At 37.9% G+C, this 20,020-nt stretch overlaps 1 protein-coding gene across 7 annotated transcripts in view; it reads left to right on the forward strand.

The window, feature by feature from the left end:
- The first annotated feature begins 1,873 nt into the window (after positions 1–1,873).
- The window catches only part of fcho2 (FCH and mu domain containing endocytic adaptor 2), a 50,288-nt gene continuing 32,141 nt past the window's right edge, over positions 1,874–20,020 (forward strand). For 5 of the 7 annotated variants that reach the window (XM_026173271.1, XM_026173273.1, XM_026173274.1 and 2 more), the window contains exons 1-4: positions 1,874–2,057; positions 12,212–12,303; positions 15,096–15,170; positions 18,640–18,781. In XM_026173271.1, coding sequence (XP_026029056.1) covers positions 2,025–2,057; positions 12,212–12,303; positions 15,096–15,170; positions 18,640–18,781 — 342 coding nt within the window. In that variant the 5' untranslated portion in view covers positions 1,874–2,024. The remainder of the gene's footprint in view (positions 2,058–12,211; positions 12,304–15,095; positions 15,171–18,639; positions 18,782–20,020) is intronic. The other 2 variants (XM_026173276.1, XM_026173278.1) reach the window with 1 other exon arrangement.

Consider the following 20,020-nt stretch of genomic DNA (forward strand, 5'->3'; position numbering starts at 1 on the left):
TGTGTGTGTGTGTGTGTGTGTGTGTGTGTGTGTGTGTGTGTGTGTGTGTGTGTTTCTGTGTTTCTATTTGTTTTGGGGTTTTTTTGTTTGTTTGTTTGTTTTTTATCGATTTCCTCATGTCTCCACCTTTCCACATCTCTTCAAACAAGAAAGATTGGTTTAAAAAGCCACCCATCATCAGTGGGTGTTACTTCACATTAGCATTAATACATACAACACTGCTAGCTGAACAGTGGGATTACAGTTGGAAACCAGGAAGTAGGAACGATTCCTACTTCTACATCCTTATTGTCAAACGTGATTGTTATCAGGCTTAGGTAAATGGTGTAATCTCTGCACAATGCCTTTAATGCAAATACTTTGAGGATTTTTGCTGGGGTTTTGCAATAGAAGTACAGTACACTGTATGTAGAGATGCAGGTGAAAGCTGATTTAAAAGCAATTGCATATGTTGACAACTCTGCAAATATAGGTTTGACTTTATGAAGCTTTATTGAAAAATTTGTATTTTATAAAGCACCCATCAATATTAAGGAATGTCTAGTCAAGGAGCTCTAGTAGTCTAGTTTAATTAGCCTTTAAACTTGATTAGATTATCTGCCTTCATCCTTTTGCTAATGAAAGTGAAAACATCATTCTCATAGACATGTTTTGATTTTTCTTTTTTTTTTTTTATAAGCTGCTGAATTTTAAAAATAAGTAATACTTTTGGGGCCACCAAATATTTTGGATCATGCAAAGACTCTATATTGTACTGTAGTAATTTTGTAATATTTGTAAGATGATATAGTGGGTGTGACTGGTTACCATAGCTTGAATCTGTACATTGTTCCAATAAATTGTTTACATTATTGTGGGCCTTTATCATGTATTTTCTCCAAGTCTTTTTTTTTTTTTTTTTTTTTTGGCAATGTCACTGGTACTTTCAGGCTTTGTGAAATTGGAATTACACAAATAGCAGACTCTGTCCACTGTGCCGACTGTAAATGGGCCTTTAAATACAATGTTTATTTATTTATAAAGCACTTTAAAACAGCCACAGCAGATGTAAAGTGGTTGTACACAAAAGTGAATAAGTAGAGTGAAAGCAATCATTTACAAAAACAACTATCGTACAACAAAAACAAGTAAGATCAATGTCTCACACTGGGTCGAAGGCCAGGCAGCATACAGGTGTTTAAGACAAGATTTAAAAATTAACAATGTAACTGTCTAACGTGGAAAGACGATTTATTCCAAAACCTAGATGCTTGTTGCCCAACAGATGATTAGTTGCAAAACCTTGAAAAGTGGCATACTGCTAAATCTATAAATCAGTTTAAATAAATGTAAAGGCTTATTCATAGACTTGGTGTTGGAAGACCTTTTCTTATGCTTTAAATAAACCACAACCGTAACAAGAGTATTTGCTTTTGCAATATTGGTAGAACGTGTGTTGACTAAACAATCCCACTGGAAAAGGACGTTTAAACGGGTATGAATAATCTTTACCCACTAGTGCACAACAAATCGGCACATAGATTTATTAAACAGGGAGACATAAGATAAGATAAGATAGAACTTTATTAATCCCTCACATCTGTAGATGCTGAATTCATAAGTAATGCTAACTAAAACAAACAGTGATATAGCTAATAATATCTTACTATTTATTTTTATATACTATTATTTTCACATAGCTGCGTTATGGTTTATCTGTATTTTAGTCAATCTCGGCCTTCTATGTGGGGAATTTTCGTAAAGCATGTGAAGGCAGCATTTCATCCGGCGACTGTAGTGTCTCTCTTCGCCATTGATAGCGCTGTTTCACCCACTGAACGTCTACATTTCTACGGGAATAAACCATAGGGGAGAGACGCCGGGTGGAGGTGGAGTCTGTAGGTGGGGAGGGAGAAGAAAGGGGAGAGGAGGAAAACGGGGAAAGGCAGATACAAGAGAAACGGGGGGAGGACGGTGGATGATATACGCTTCAAAAGTTGCATTACAACAAACTGAAGAGTTGTGGCGAAGAGTAATAAAGCAAGATGATAACGCCGTACTTCCTAGAGAATTTCTGGGTAGGTGGTGCTTTTTTATTCACGGTGTTTACACCGGTGCTATTATCATGCTATGTTCCCTCCTTATCATGTTCATGCCAATCAGGAATCAAGTGTTATTCGTTTTGCAGAGGAAGTCGTCTAGCTCACAAGCTTAGTTCCCTCTGAAGTCGCAGTGTCCTGGTCAGCAACCCCGCGGCCACCGCTAATTTCCTTCGGCAAATATTTTGCTACCCCGGGGTTTGGGCCTCTGTGAACCAATCTAACTTGAAACGTCGAAGCGTCCACCCCTGTTTTCTGTCAATTGGCTCGGTCAGGATCGCTTGGAACGTATATGGTCAGTTCCCTGAATGCTATTGGACGCCTCGGCTGTCAGTCATAGCCGTTGGTCGTACGCGTCATTTTCTTCCGTGACAAAGTTTCAGTGAGATACCAGATGTTAGTAAGTTAGAATAGATTTTAAAGCCTCAATACCAACCTAAATAGCGATACTTTATTTCGTACAGCGGGTGCCGCAGAGCACTGGCTGTGTTAAGCTGAGCTCAGCGCTTTCTGCGTACTGCCTAAAGGTCATTTTTCTCCCGATAATAATTTGACGTGGCTGTGTCAAAGCAGGTGGGAAAGTAGAAGTCTACCGTTACTACTTGTTGCACTACACTGAAGTCACAAAGATAGTGCCATTAGAAGTGAAACTCGAACAGTATTGGCCTTATTAGGGCTACTCCTCCATGTCAAGACGGTGTATGTATTGCACTATAACACTACGGCAAGTATTGGTTATGCGTCATAGCTAAAATGTTACAAATTCTTACAGCGACATAGTTTTGAATAAAACCCATGGGTAAATTTGTACCTAACTGTTGTAACTTCCCCCTTTCTTTTTCTGTTCTTTTAAAAAAAAAAAATCTGTTACTCATTTATATATAATACAACAGGACTCTCAGCTTGAAACAACCAATCAGAATCTGTTCTTGTCTTCTTTAAGGTGGACAAACACATCCTTAAGTTTTAGCCTTAGTTGAACTCTGGAGGTGATCCAGGGCTTATAAAGGGGCTGTAATGAATATTTGTGGAAAACTACATTAAGCTAAGTGCTTGAAGTAATTACCAATAACACTGCTGTTACCCACTAACGCCTTTTTTGTTCCTAAATGAGAGTTCATCAATATCTAAAAGGCAAAAAGAGGAGCAATCAGAGACACTCCTGACTCTTCAATCTGCCCTTTGTGCCCTGCTGTGAGCCACAAGAGAATCCAGTGATGGTCGCGATCAGCTGTGTGTTTAACATGCAGGACACACATGAGCGCACATACTTGGCACTGGGAGGAGATGCATCCATTTCCCTTTTGACTTGACTACAAATCATCATCATCTTTATCAGACGTATTGAGTTTTTCAGTTTGTTTGTTATATTGCTAAGCAGAGAGGCTTTCCCCATTCACATCCCATGCTCTTTCACTTTTTTTCGATGTTTTCATTGGGGTTTTTTTTTTCTCCCTTTTTTGTCATCTATACAAAATGGATCTCCTCAGCTGAATATACAAGTTCTTTAGGAATTCAGGCAGTGCTGTTTATCTGTCATAGTTGCAGCACTGGACTGGTCACCAGCTGTAACATTTCTACTCCTTGGATTTATTTGCAGGCTTTGTTTCATTTCCTTTTTCTCTCTCTGTACGAAATCTAAGCAAGAGTTTGGTTTCTCGATGGAAGTTCTGGCGCAAAAGTGCAAGATGTGGCCTATGTGCTGAAATGCCTGAGTCATTGGATTGTTGTAGCAAAACTATGATGACCTTATGTTTAACATGGAGTCTCAACAGAGCACTAGCACTGACTAGGCAGTATAGAGACAGCTAATATGTTGTCTTATATATTGTCCCACACTTCACACGCAGTGTCCCACTGACACGGCAAAGAGTGACGCTATTAAAGAGGTGGACAGGAGTGGCACACATCCTTTTGGCTACCTAATTTTCTTCAGCTGTCTCTGAAATCAAACCAGCATGGCTCTGCCTTCAGAGGAAGGGCTTGTTGAGGTTTTGTAACTGGATTGAATGGTGGTTCAACCCAACAGCCTTGAGAATCAGTAGCAATTTTCTAAGATTACCAGAGAGTGAAAACATTACACTAATTATGGTTTTTTTGTGAAACAAACATCCTGCCTCTTGCTGTTTGTTGTTCATTCTTCCCTTTATATTTAAACGAGTCGGTTTTAGTTGCATTAGACCAACCCGTTTTGGCGTTATCATCCCTAACAAGTTAAGTAATGGTCAAGTTTTCGTTTGTATCTACCACAAACAAAGCCCAGCCTCTGTGTGCATACCGCATACTAAAGCTGTGTGTGTTGTCTGTGATGAGCTGTGATAGCTCAGTGCACCGCTCCCAGACCTCTCTGGTCACATGACTGAGGCCAGACACTCTGATGTCAAGGCGCCGTCTGCGCAGCTCATGGCTGTGTGCTCTATAGGCTGTACCGGGCCACCGTTTACAGTCTGCGTTGGAGAGACACTGTGTTGTTTGGCTCTGTCTAAATTCCTCAGGGACAGCATGCAATTCTTTCCACTGCTCTCACCTGAGCACACACCGGAACAGGAGAAGAAGTCATGTCAGCTGAGACACTTCTAATCCTGTGTATTGTTTCCCCCTTCCTAAAGCACAACATCAGTGCTGTAATAACAAGCATGGGAAACCTATGAAGTTTTTTCATAGGTTTCCCCTAGAGCTTAGGTAAACTGCTACACTGTACCACTTTCCTGCTTGCATACCATAGATTTACACACTTGGCACCTATGTGCTATAATTCTTTTGCCCATACTCCCATTTTCACACATTCAGCACATTAGAAATTTTTAAATTGTAATTTTTTACTCAAGCACATTTATTATATGTCCTACATATATGTTGTTTAACTGAAAAAGCATTGCACACAAACATCAGTGTTTACTGAGGCAGACAAACTTACAAATAAAAATAGTCTGAAATAATGTAAGCATTCATTTGCTCCCAGGCTTAGTTTTTTTTAGCGTTCTTTTGCAGTTTGGAAGGTATAGTATAACAATATGCAGCATGATAAACAACAATAGGCAACAACCACTTGATTCCCTACATAAACGATATTGAACCTTGCATTGTAGTCTGACTGCAGGAGAATGAATTCCTGTCCATCTCTGTGCAGCAGATGTGATAAACCATAGCACTGCGGTTTGGTTTATCTTTCCTTTTTAAGGTGGTAGTTAAGATTAAAGATGTCAGTTTCTTTTTGTGTTCAGTGCTCAGTATTGAATTGCTGTAAATATAAAGCATGGTTTTCAAAGATATGTTCTTACTGACTTAACAAATAGATTGTTTTAATGGTGAGAAAGCCATGTACTCTGTCTAGTACATAAACTGTTATAATATGCAAAGAGTTTCTTTCACTCTATGTAATGACAGTTTTTTTTTCTTTATTGACCATTCGTCTTTACTTTCATAATTTACATCACTTTAAATTGCAAAAGTCTTGTGCCACCTCTTATTTCTTTATATTTTGCTAGAACGGTGGAAATATGTGCAGTGATTTTTTTGAAATATCTGCAAACATAAATGCGATTATAGTTTATAAAGCAAAAAAAAATAAATAGTTTGTGCAGTTCTAAGACAATATTTGGTATGAACACCTTTATTTTTAAACACAGTGTGCACTCATGCTTTCTGGTACTTTCTTTAAGTGATCTTCAGGAATTGTTTTCTGGACTTCTTGAAGCTCTTCTTTGAATGTTGGGTGCTTTTTATTTTGTTCTCTGTTAAGATCCTACACTGCTTCAACAATGTTATGGTCCGGGCTTTGGGGAGGCCAGTCCATGACTGATTGTGTTCCATTGTGTATTTTTCTATCCAGGTATACTTTTACTCCATTGATATTGTGTTTGGGATCATTCCCATGTTGAAAAATGAAGCTGTCGCCAATCAGACACTTTCCAGGTAGTATTGCTTGGTGGGACAAAAGCTGATGGTGCTTTTCTGTATTCACAATACCACTCCAACACTGGGACACTGGGAAAACTGGACAAACTCAGTTACAAAACCTGAAGTGAAAATGAATGAAAACGGACACTGTCTAAAGAAAAACGTTCAAACTGTTGAGCAACAGTTTGAACCACTGAAGACCAAAAAATGACAAAGTCTGGTTGACTGGAATCAGAATATAAAGATATAAGTGGTGGCTAAAACAAAAACTGAATTTTATAAGCAATTAATGATAAATATGAAAATCAATTTGGCTGTTTGCTCTATGAGAAGTCAAAAATATTTAAAGCAGCCCACTTCTGAGTGAGATAAAATTTTATATGATTTCACAGACAGTAACCCCAAATAAAGATAAACTGGTGTTTCAAAATAAAAGCTTAAAATGTTGTGCAGGAAAGGTGTCACAGAACCATTAGTCACCAATGTTTGTATAATTATTCTCTCCTTGGGCAGTTGTTCCATCAGCCATCTGGCTCATTTCCACTGACTTTAGATTTAATTCCAGCTTTAATAGTTCTCTTTTTTTTCCCCTCATGGGTGAAACTAGTATTACCTATTTTTTTTGGCCTAAAGCATACAACTTTTTCTTTAGTTCCCCCTAGTCTGTGCAGTGTAGTGTATCACAATTTTCTCATTCTAGCACCTGTTTCTGTAATTATGGTACAACCAGCTGACACAGCTTGTTCTCTTCCCTTTTTTAATGAATTTGGTCAGTTCATAGGAAGCTGTCTCAGCTCGTCTGTACTGTTTGTCAAAAAAACCACAGTTGACGTATGCTAAATTCTCAGTAGGTTATCGTCCAGTTGGGGTGGGCACATTTAATGTGTGGTTGGAATATTAAACAAACAGTGTTTTCATTGATTACATCACAGACATGAGTGTAAAAAAAAAAAACTGCGTCACTCTGGTATCACTTATATTATATATTTATCTAAAATGTACATATTATTTATATATCTATATGTATTTTTACATTTCTCTCTACTGCTTTAGAAATTGATTCCAGCCTTAGCAATTGTGAGGAAAAAAAAAACGCCCTTAGCTGTTTCCCGTGTTTCTTTTTCTTTTGTATTCATTGATATCAGGTACCAGTCGAACACAGGAGCTGAACAGAATGGGCTCTCTTCCTGTTGCCTTTCTGCTCTGTTTTCACTTACTTTCGTCACTTCCCTGTTTTGTAGTACGATTGGCCAGTTGTTAAATCTCTCACTTAGTTTGTGTTTTAAAGTGTTGTGTAACATGTGGTCTCATAAACTGTGCTTCTTATAGCTTTGACATCTAATGCATGCAGTAGTTTGCATGTCATGATTGCTGTTAAGTGGGGTAACAGCTAAACTTTTTTTTTTAGCTGTTTTCTTGTTACAGTAGGAAGCACACTTCAGTGGTCTGCTCACTGGGGTAAATGTTGGCCAGTGAGCCGTGACCTGGAGAACAACGCTTTCCTTTTAGTGTGTATTTTATTTGTATATAGTTATTTTTGGAGCTTCTTGACATAAACTTCCTGAAAATATGTGGAAAAAGAAAACTAAAGCCATTAGTTAATGCTTTAGCCTTTAGGCTAAACTGCTGACAGTGGATTGCTTCAGGAACTAGGAAATATCTGCGATGGCCTCGGCTCGAGGGGAAACTAAGCTGGACTGCAGATTAATACAAGACTGATGGTGAACTCTGGTGAACTGGAGTCTTCCCATATTGTGACATGCATTTTAGTTCAACTTTTCTTATTTGTATGTGACATCAGACAGCAGTTTCATCACCAACTGCGGGTTTATCAGCATTTATCGCTTTTACATTTCATTTCCCAAAATATCACAACAAATGTGCCAATAAAGTGTTCTTAGTCATGTTACCGTTATTGATTTTCCTTTGACATCTTTTGAGGCTTCTAGTAAGGCATGTGTCCTCCTGAGCTGAAGCAATCAAGAAGGCCAATGAGGAAGTAAAGCTGGAAAAAGAGGATATTTTTAAATCGAAAATAAATTTGATGACATTCTCTAGTCTGGATCTTTATCTTCTTTGTCTATGTGGCTAGGGGGGGGGGTGAAATTATTCAACTTTGTCCTAAAGTGTGTGAATGTGTGTGTGAATGGGTGAATGACTGAATGTAGTGTGAAGCGCTTTGGGGTCCTTAGGGACTAGAAAAGCGCTATACAAATGCTGGCCATTTACCATTTAAAGATCTATCTTTACGCTGTTTTCACATTTGTATGCCCAAGTTTAGCTTAAATATGTTAAAGAAGGTTATTACCAGTGTTGGACAGCTATTGCTTTAGAGTAGGGGTCAAAAGACTCACTTTTAATAGAAATTTTTGACCAAAGAACTGCTTGTGACACCCTAAAACAAATTTAAGCATCATACAGAATGACATGTCCTATTAAGTATAAATTAGCATGGCAACATTGCTAATAGGAGTGAAAAACTAAAATCTTTTGGCACGTGGACCAAATGTGAAGTCGAGGAAAAATCTGTCCTCCGCATGTTTTAATCAAATAAAAAGTAGACTCATTTGATAATAAATAAAAGCGGCCTAATAGCTTTTAAATTGGGAAAGATAAAGGAAATAAAGACATTGGCTAGTTTGAATTTCATTTTGATTGAAGTCCAAGTCAGTAGGAGCAGGTCTTCATTTTTTTTCTTTAGCTGCATATAGCAGTAAGTACTCAGACCTGCAAACCACAATAACAACAACCAAAACAAATTAAAATGCTAGAAATAGTTTATTTTCATATCATATTCTTGTTTATGCATCTGTAGCCATAGATTTGCAACCCCTGCACAGGGTTAGAAATCGGGACCAGATCTATTTTCCAAAGACCAGTCATGCAAACACAAACCCATCATAATCGGTTTTATTCCGCCACATCTGATGGCATCAGATGGATTATTGATTGATTGATTATGCTGCCTTTGCAGTGGTCTAAACAAGCCAACTTTTCTATCAGTTCAAGTGTTTAATATTTCATTTCTCGGTTTGCTCAAGCATATGTAAGACATTGGCCATGGCTGTCCCGTGCAGCTTTCTTTTGCTGTGAAGCTGCAAAAACACGTCATTGTCGTTTCCTATAAACTAGTTAACACAAGCCAATGTGAAATAAGTCATGTCAGACAACAGCAGTTTTATAAACATATAAAATCTACACTCCTAATGCAGATATCATGAGCTATATGAACTGTGTGCAGTAGCTCAGTTCAGTCCTCTTTGTCCCTGTTGCCACAAAGGGTTGTAAGGTTGTAATGCTCTCTACTGGAATCGCTCTCAGGCTGTCCAATTCACTTCAATCTCCCCCTCTTTAGTCGTTGGCTAATTGTATTAGCTTCAAAGAGCCACACATTTTCTTGTACAATCAAAGCTAGGTTTTGTAGTCAGTGTTGTGTTTCAAATGGTTTTGTAATGTGTAACAAGCCTTGGCTGATCTGGTGTTAACCTCTAACTGTCCCAGTTGCTCGTAAATTTCACACATTCCAGTTACCCTAAAGTGCCACTGCACTAAAATTTAGCAAACTATATTTACAAACAGAAATGTACAAGTATTGTCGACAACACTGTACATGTAGTGTACATTTAATGTCGTTGTTTGTTTTGAGATCAGCTACTGCACATAATATATGTAATTTGTAAGGATTTTAGGGTTATAAAAATAATTACCAAAAGATATATATATGTTGATAATACTGCTACCTGGGTAGTTGATATATCAGTTTTTATCCAGATTGATTAACGTGTCTTGGAGGGGATAGGAAACAGACATACATGCACTACAGCCATTATAGTACAAGTTCAATCTTTTTATTTTACCCCAGTCACTCACAGCTGCTCTGGCCAAAGGCATTATGTTTCCAGGTTGTTCATCCTATTCTCATGAATGTAATATCTCAGCATCACCTGGAGGGGCCTCATGTGCCACAATCATTCATTTTAACTCAGGGATGAACTGGCTCGACTTTGTTGGTCAAAGATCAAGTTCAGCTATAGAGTCTAGCTTGTCCCAGGCCCCATTTTTAAAATATCCTCTAGCAGCTGCGTGAACAAATCCATGTAAGATTTGCAGCCAGTAAGCTACAAAATGCAGCTTTCTCATGTGCTTCACACTGTATAAGGTGGTATTTTAATGCATGTTTTCCTGATCCTATTTCAGAAGGCATTTGTATTTGTACACTAAAGTGGAAACAGTACAAACAGTAATTTCAGAGACACTGAAGGTGTGACCAAAAGTTAGTGAAATTAATAACTAAGACAAGTCCCATGTTTAAACTTTATTCAACTTTAGTGTGAGCAATTGACGCAAGTCCCAGACAATTGACATTTGATAGGGTGGAGGTTGTCCAGACAGTCGGAGTCTGGAAGGTCAGCTAGTGACCAGCCATGAGCCGCAAAATAATATGCAATGAGCGCATCACTTCCTGTGTGGATGCCCTTTTAGACGAGTTCCAGAGTTATTTCAGACAACAAAAACTTAAGACTCATGAAGATAAAGAATTGTAGTGTGACCTCACTAAACATTTTTATGTCGTGAATTCTTATTTATTTGTTTACTTTTTATGCTTTTGGGAGAATTAGACACAGTAAGTTAGGTTCATCTTCTCTGTGACATCCTAATGTTTTACAGAACCTTTTTTCCGGGCATATTTTAATTCCATAAGTCTGCAATAGAAGTGGCAATGCTAACATAGTTTACATTTGATCAAAGACTGAACTTTTCTATTCCTGCAAAATGTTCTATAAGTATAACCGCCCGTACACATGCGGTGTGATGTGTGTTGACAGTTGTTATCTGTAATTTCAGTGGTTTAGGAATTATACAGAAAATAGAGGTAGGAATAAACAGACACCTGGCGATCCAATATTGTGAACATATGTTGTGATTTTTCCTCAACTGCAAATTATTCAAGATGTGTTGTGATGTGTGTTATGTCTTCAAAGTTAAACTCTGTCAGTATCTGTTTTATACAATAAGTTAAAGTTATCTCACTTTAGTTATTTTTTTGTTGCAAAATGAGATTGTCAATAAAACCTCCTGTTGGCATTAGATGAACCCTGATGAAGTCTTATATCATTTCAATGTCAATTAAATGAGTCAATTTGGTAATTAAATGCAATTGGTTTTTGATAATACAGCATTTAGCTGTGATAAATAGTTTAAAAAAGATATTTGTTGCTGTCTGCATAGACAGAAAATCTACTATTAAGGTTGCACTCAGCAACCTTCCTGTTCTGTAGGAATGTAACCAGAATACAACCAGCTGGCAGCCACTTGAGTCAAGTTGTGCTCATTGACAAAGACTTATTCAGACCAATGGCAACATGTTGGCAATCTTGACTACATTTATAAAGTAGATAACAATTATTTGCAGACATTTGGCAATCTCTTTGAGAGTGATTGCATCCAGTCTAAGTCAGACTGCGAAAGGTTGCCTCTTATTAAGCAACCTTTGCAATCATTTAGCAATCAGAAGTGGTAATGAGTGTGCAACACCCTCAAGTTTTGGACAACCATCCTATTCTTACTCGTGTAACTGAGCCAGTTATGAGGTAGCTTTGTCAAGCTAAGTGTGTCCAGTGTTGGACGGTTCTTCGTTTGAGCTAATTTAATGTAAGTTTGCTGACTAATGTTGTCTCAGGATGGTGTTGTATGAGAGGGGCCCTCTTGTTCATAAGATTTAATTTTATTCAGTAAAATGTAGATATTTGGTGTGTTCCTGTATTGATACAAAATATCACAACGTTATGGGTTATCGATTGTTCCGCTACCCCTAGAAGACAATAATTCTGGTTAAAACAAAACTGCTGTTTTTCATCTAGATGAATTATTTAGAATGTCTTTGCATTTTTAAAGTGCAACTGGACACTGTTGCCCAGTGGCATGGTTACAGCAGCGCAGAAAGCTGTTCAGGTGTGTCTTTCATTGTAGGTTTTAGCCTTCGACCAGTCTTCTGTTGATTTGCTAATTTCTAAGTGTTGTTTCTCTTAAACATGGCCAAGATGAATATGGTCGACCAGAGTTTACTGCAGATGCAGATAGAAGCTATGCAAAAAATGAGAACGCTGCTGCTAGAAAAAGCCTTAACGGTAATGTGTAATCAATAGCAGACTTTGTGTTGCTACACTTAATGGTTTTTGCAGTGACTGAGCATCAACTTCCACGTTTTTTTTTTGTTTCTGTCTGCCAAACAGGGGGAAAAAAATAATGGCTTTGATGTGCTCTACCATAACATGAAGCATGGCCAAATTTCCACTAAGGAGCTGACAGACTTCATCAGAGAAAGGTAAGACACAGTGTTCTGGTACGCATCAAGGGCACAATATGGTTAATCTAACACATTGAACACATTACTAATTAACTGGTTGCACTCTGTCTAGCTCTTCAATACATGTCTTTCCTGTCCATGTGGTTTTTTGGTATTTAAAAGTCTTTCTAAGGCTATAACCTGCACGTCCAGTTCCTCATACTGTGCGTATAATAACACCCAGATTCTTTGCTGACACTTCCATGAATATCCACGTTGAATTTGCAAGTTTTTTACACACTGTAACCTTGAACCACACTGGGGTGTTAAAGGGCTTCGACTAATCATACAGAAATATCTATTAGGTCTTCATATGTCATAATCGATTGAGTGATTAAGTTCAGTGAGTTTTTTGGTTGGCGAAAGCAAATAAGAAAAATAAACCAGTGAAGGTGAAACCTCACAAAAAGCCATCTATATGACTATCATTTGAAAATGATTTAATTCTTGCCAACTGTTTCATTTGCCCATATTGCTGTAAACTTACACATCCTTTACCACCTCCACGATGACTCAGTTCTTTGTGGGAAGAGGTGTGAGTCTGTAACCTGCCACATGACGGATGAGCTGGCTCTGGAATTCAGCTGTGGATTCCACTGTCTGCTCCTCCTGTTGTTGAGGAATGCACTCAACTCGCTTTGAGTTGATCAGATTACTTTATTGAAGGATAAAAATAGAATTTGCGCCGTCGTGGTCAGATTCCCACTTCATGATTATTTTAATCAAAAAGTTTCACAGTAGAAACATTTCCAAATATCTCTAAAACAATCATGCTACCAGTCATATTCAACAACAATTAAGTAATTATTCACTTAGCCCAGTCATTTAACATGTTTATTTTTCCAATAATTCCACATCTTTTTATTATTCTTATTTCTTTGGTGGCAGGTTTACTGATAGGAAAACCACCACCTTCATATTTCTTGCCACAAGCTGTTCCAACAATTGTGACGCTCACCTGCACTTTTTAAAGCATCCAGTCACACTTTGATGTTTTTATTTATTTAACCTTTATTTATACAGCTAGTCCCATTGAGACTCAATGTCTCATTTACAACAAAGACCTGTAATAAACATAATAAATAATCTTTCAGATTTTTGACTTTGCTTAAATATTAACACTCCTCCTACTCTGCAGCTGTGCTATTCTTTAGTACACTAAAATTAATCAATGCATTATTCATGGAGGAGACAGAAGGTCAGTTAGTGTTTTACTTACTGTGTGGTTATGCTGCTTTGTGCCAGCTTCATAGTCAGCTTGGTCTTTTACATTTCACAGAGTGTTTCAAAATCTGCACTATGGCTTCCTCTGCTGGGGAAAGCAGCTATGTGCACTGTGTGTCTGTCAGTTAATGAAATCTTAAAGGGACACACACACACCACACACACACAACAGTGTCTGCTAATTAAACTTCACGTGGAGTAATGAGAGTGAGCCACACTTTGGCTTTCAAAAATACTACCAGTCCATTACTAGCAGCTGTTAGGTCCCAGTGCTTGAATATGGTGCCTATTTTCACGTTTGTTTGAGCTTAAAAAACTGAACGAGGGAAAGGAGAAAGAGGCGGCGTGGAGTCCGTTTCTCATTTTCAGCAGAAGAGGAAGTAAAGCGAGAAACAAAAAGCACCCTTGTTAACGTAAAAATGATCAATTATTAAGCTTATAGTTATTCACCATGAGAGAATGGATATCAAATATGGAAAAGAAAGTGTCTTTAAATTTAAATTCACTTCCCTGTCATGTGTGTCACACAATAAGCGTCAAACACTGTAGACTTATTCACAAATGTATGACACATTGTTTTAACAATTTATGCTCTACAGTTTCATTTGAAGGACTTAAAAGCAACCAACAGTCACTTTTAAAAATCCATTGACGTTGACGTTGTATGTCGTTGAATAAGAAGTTAAAAGGTATTCTGAGGTCTAATGTGGTGGAGGAGCTGTCCAGTAATAGTAATGGTTGTCAAACTTGTATGCGTCCACAATGTGTAAGCACAGAATTTAAATATTCAGAAGTACAACACGAACTTCCTTAGGGTTAATGTAAGGGCTGTAGTTATGCTTGGGAGCATTTATGACATGATAAAGTTTAAAAAACGAATTCCCAACCCAGGCTATCGAAAGATGCAGAAGAAGAAGTGCAGGCATCTCCACCGTGCTGCAGACAGTGTCACAATATCCTGTGCGTGATTATGTGTGTGCGCGTGTGCCTAGGCTGGGTGTGTGCATTTGCCTATGTGCACATTTGACCTGCTTCCCCCTGGCTGACCTCGTTCGGGAGACACAAATGCAAAATTCACGCTTTCACTACAACACCGCTGCAGTTTTTTCTCCCCACTACTGTCACTTTGTTACAGAATACAGGAATAAAAAGGGAAATTGAGAGAAGCATGCAGTTCAAACACTAGCTTTCATACTCTGTCATCTTCCGCATGAGGTTTATGACCAAATCCCAGGCCAAACCACATTTATTTGCCCACACACGGTGCATGTGGTCAAACATTTATGCTGCGAGTTCTAAGTGGGTGTTTCTGGCCTGGATGTGCAGATTCTTAGCGACGTGTCCCGTTTGAGCTGCAGCCTAGTTGCAAGTGAATTGGAAAAACTTTATCATACTCTAACACTATCCTCTAGTTTTGAGAAGAATAATTGTTATTTTGACATTGTTGACATAACAGTATAAACTCATGGTTATTTGAACAGTTTATTTAAAGTCATGCTTATATATTGTGGTGTTGTGTTTAATTTCTTGTTCTTGCTCTCTTCTAGGAGTACTATTGAGGAGGCCTATGCCAGGTCAATGACCAAACTTGCCAAGTCAGCTGGCAACTTTTCTCAGCTTGGGTTAGTACTAGAGATGGCACATACCACTTTTTTATGTCCGATATCATAAATCTGGATATCTGCCGATACCGAAATGAATCCGATATAGTGTGTTTTTTAATCAATAAAACTGTTTTTTTTAAATATCTTGCTGCTTTTTGTATAAGTTCATACTCAAGTTAAAAAAACAAACAACAACAAACACTAAAGCTATTCTGTTATACCTGTATGCAAAAAATACACTGCACCCAAAATATTTCATAGTTCAGCAACACTGATCAATCTAATAAACTTAAACCTACTCCATCCTCCCTATTCTGGTATTTTAAAGAGTAAGCAACCTAACCAACAGGGTTCTAAAACTCCCAGCAAAAAAATAAATAAAAATAAAAAATAGGGAACCACCCACCCTCCACCTCGTGATGCTTAATCGACGTAATCAACTTTAATTTGATGCAGTGTGAAAAAAAATGCGCAGAAATAAATTATTTTTCAAGAATAATTAAATAGATTCAACATCTTTCTTCAACAGAATTGCAGACTGCACAGATGGTACCTTCCCAAAGGAAAAAGTAGTATAGCTTACTAGGGTATATTAGACTTAATAGTTACTATATACAGGGAGTGCAGAATTGTTAGGCAAATGAGTATTTTGTCCACATCATCTTCTTCATGCATGTTGTCTTACTTCAAGCTGTATAGGCTCGAAAGCCTACTACCAATTAAGCATATTAGGTGATGTGCATCTCTGTAATGAGAAGGGGTGTGGTCTAATGACATCAACACCCTATATCAGGTGTGCATAATTATTAGGCAACGTCCTTTCCTTTGGCAAAATGGGTCAAAAGAAGGACTTGACAGGCTGAAAGTGGCATTGGTTTTGGTGCCATAAATAGTCAAAAATAGTGAGATATCTTGCAGAGGGATGCAGCAGTCTCAAAATTGCAAAGCTTCTGAAGCGTGATCATCGAACAATCAAGCGTTTCATTCAAAATAGTCAACAGGGTCGCAAGAAGCGTGTGGAAAAACCAAGGCGCCAAATAACTGCCCATGAACTGAGGAAAGTCAAGCGTGCAGCTGCCAAGATGCCACTTGCCACCAGTTTGGCCATATTTCAGAGCTGCAACATCACTGGAGTGCCCAAAAGCACAAGGTGTGCAATACTCAGAGACATGGCCAAGGTAAGAAAGGCTGAAAGACGACCACCACTGAACAAGACACACAAGCTGAAACGTCAAGACTGGGCCAAGAAATATCTCAAGACAGATTTTTCTAAGGTTTTATGGACTGATGAAATGAGAGTGAGTCTTGATGGGCCAGATGGATGGGCCCGTGGCTGGATTGGTAAAGGGCAGAGAGCTCCAGTCCGACTCAGACGCCAGCAAGGTGGAGGTGGAGTACTGGTTTGGGCTGGTATCATCAAAGATGAGCTTGTGGGGCCTTTTCGGGTTGAGGATGGAGTCAAGTTCAACTCCCAGTCCTACTGCCAGTTTCTGGAAGACACCTTCTTCAAGCAGTGGTACAGGAAGAAGTCTTCATCCTTCAAGAAAAACATGATTTTCATGCAGGACAATGCTCCATCACACGCGTCCAAGTACTCCACAGCGTGGCTGGCAAGAAAGGGTATAAAAGAAGAAAAACTAATGACATGGCCACCTTGTTCACCTGATCTGAACCCCATTGAGAACCTGTGGTCCATCATCAAATGTGAGATTTACAAGGAGGGAAAACAGTACACCTCTCTGAACAGTGTCTGGGAGGCTGTGGTTGCTGCTGCAAGCAATGTTGATGGTGAACAGATCAAAACACTGACAGAATCCATGGATGGCAGGCTTTTGAGTGTCCTTGCAAAGAAAGGTGGCTATATTGGTCGCTGATTTGTTTTTGTTTTGTTTTTGAATGTCAGAAATGTATATTTGTGAAAGTGGAGATGTTATATTGGTTTCACTGGTAAAAAGAAATAATTGAAATGGGTATATATTTGTTTTTTGTTAAGTTGCCTAATAATTATGCACAGTAATAGTCACCTGCACACACAGATATCCCCCTAAAATAGCTAAAACTAAAAACAAACTAAAAACTACTTCCAAAAACATTCAGCTTTGATATTAATGAGTTTTTTGGGTTCATTGAGAACATGGTTGTTGTTCAATAATAAAATTATTCCTCAAAAATACAACTTGCCTAATAATTCTGCACTCCCTGTACAGTAATGGACTTCTATACATTTTACATCAGATTAAAACTTTGGGTGTAAGATTCAGATAATTATTTATTAAAAGCTAGACATTTTAAATGAGAATAAGAAAGAAACGTATGTCTTTGTGCCCCCTTTTCCCTGTTAATGCCCTATCGGCCCCCCTGGCTAAACTTTGCTAGATCCGCCCCTGCACAGTTACCAGCCGTCAGCTGCATAGAAAAGGATCCTGGTGTAGAAAGTTATATTAAATAAATTCTAACAACAGCTTATCAAGCTTAAACGTGCTGCTGTTGTTCAGCCGCTGGTTTCCTCTTTCTGGCGCGAAGTTGGCGATAAACAAAAGAGAGACGGACTCGCGACAGAAAAGCCGATCAGCTGATCATTGATCAGTTTCATGATTGAAGTAGAAACAGGAGAGGGAGGGAGAGAGAAGAGTCAGTCGCTCCATATATCAGTTGTTAAGCTTAACGCAGGAATGCTTTGCAAACATTCAAAATGAACTTACACATTTGCTTTACTTCTCCCTGGGATCACTTCCTCTGAGATGAAATGCCGGATTGGAGGCTACAAATACACACAGCCGCTCTATCACGTGAGCACACTGCTCCGACTACGGTTATGAGCCGAGTTATGTCACGTCGCAAGTTTTTTGAGGTGCTTTTTTGATATTTAATGGATCGGATTACATTTTTTATTTCCCTCCGATATCCGATCCAGTAATTTAGGTCAGTATCGGACCTAGTTAGTACCAGAGTTATTATCATTGTTTTGTGTTTTCTAGTTAGATTTCGTTTTTAATTTTTGTTTTTTAATGAGTTTAGTTTCAGTTCGTTTGCAAAGTAGCTTTGTTAGTTTCAGTTTAGTTTTTATTGTTTAAAAATGTTTTGTTTTTATTCATTTCAGTGTTAGTTTTATTCTGTTTTAATTATTATTGTATTTATGGCAAATGCCAGAGCCAGGATTTAGGAAATTCAGCAAAAAAATCAATCAGCTTTTTAAAAGCAGCTGACTCACATTCTTCTAGACAAAGCCTCAATAAACATGTCCATCAAAGCCTCATCAGGTAGTTTGTAAAAATAAATGTTACCAAATGATCCATTCTCAAAACTATATGTAGGATATTTTCTAGATTATTTTATTTTATTTAGTTTTACAATTTCTTTTCAATTAGTTTACTTTTTAATTTTTTTGGTTAAATATAATAAGCGCGATGCATATGACTTTCTAAAGAAGATGCTTGAATGAATTCATATGAATTTAATTATGTAAATATTCTTTTCTTTATCACAGGACATTTGCTCCGATGTGGGACGTGTTTAAAGGTTCAACAGAGAAGCTGGCCAGTTGTCACATGGAACTTGTGAGGAAACTACAGGAACTTATAAAAGAGGTTCAGAAATATGTGGAAGAGCAGTCCAAAGCACACAAAAAGGTAAGGACATTTGGTGTTGGAGAAACTGTGAACACAAAATACTGATACAGTGCAATATGATGAAGTCTGTCTTCTGATTTTCTATTTGCGTGCTTTTAAAGTTGAACATTAAAAATGACAAGTACAAAAAAAGTGTTTTTCTTCCTCAGATCACTTGTAGAAAACCTTTATAGTTGTTTCCAGTATTGCTTCAGATCCATTGTTGTCAGAATTCCTTATAATAATAACAACTTTTCACTTTCTGATTAATCTACACACCTCTGTACAGACAGCAAACAGAGACTGGAACCTGATGTGATTTTAACTAATTCATTAACTAAAGATAGCTGAAAGTGACACACATTAAGCAGTTACAGTGAACTGTTAGCTAAAGTTTCTTAGCATCAACCCAATGATTACTTTTATGTGGCATTTTTTCTGTGTTTTTGTGTCACATTCAGCCAACTCTTGCATCAAAATATTCTCAAACTTTCCAAGTTGTTCTAAGCGTATTTTCCTATTACTCTGACACCGCATGAATGCCCAGTAAGAGAACATTTTGAACCATGCATTTTTGATACTTACATTCCTGTAAATACTAATTGAGGTTTGATTGCACCAATGCTGTTTTTCTTTCAGTTAGATTACAGTGGTTTTCTGCTCCACTTTTGACACAAACTCGTCTTCACTGAACAAAATGAACTATTTAAATTTAAACCCATTCTAACCTTCCACCATTACAAATTGTTTCACACTCTAGTGATTGTCCTCAGAGTCAAAGAAGCTGAAAGTAAGCCATGTACAAGAGAGGGGATATAGTTTTGGCGGATTCCATCTTGACAAAACCACAGTGATGTGCTCGTGGTGTCGTTCTGCGAGGCATTTCTTTACACCTCACTCTGCCACCTCGTTTTGTTGAGACGCAGGATGAACTCATATTTGATGCATGAAGCCACGGAGCACAATGTAAAATAGGAGCTCGGCATTAGGGGAGTTGTGTTTGTGCTTAGAGCATGACAAAAAGGCGGTCACAGTTTCTCTTGATCACTTCCCCACAACTCCCTGCTCCTCTCAGCTGTTTATGTTTCTTGGCTCTCTTGCTAAAACAATATAAGACTGTATTTAGATAAATGTGTTCATAACATAATATGATAAAATACTTAACATTTTTTCTTTTTTATCCAGTGATGTGCGCATTACAACATAATGGTGTCATAATGAGTACATGAGAGGGTTTAGGGATGATGCTAATTAGTAAAA

The sequence above is a fragment of the Astatotilapia calliptera genome, chromosome 7 (genome assembly GCF_900246225.1).
Source record: "Astatotilapia calliptera chromosome 7, fAstCal1.2, whole genome shotgun sequence".
Classification (NCBI taxonomy): Eukaryota; Metazoa; Chordata; class Actinopteri; order Cichliformes; family Cichlidae; genus Astatotilapia; species Astatotilapia calliptera.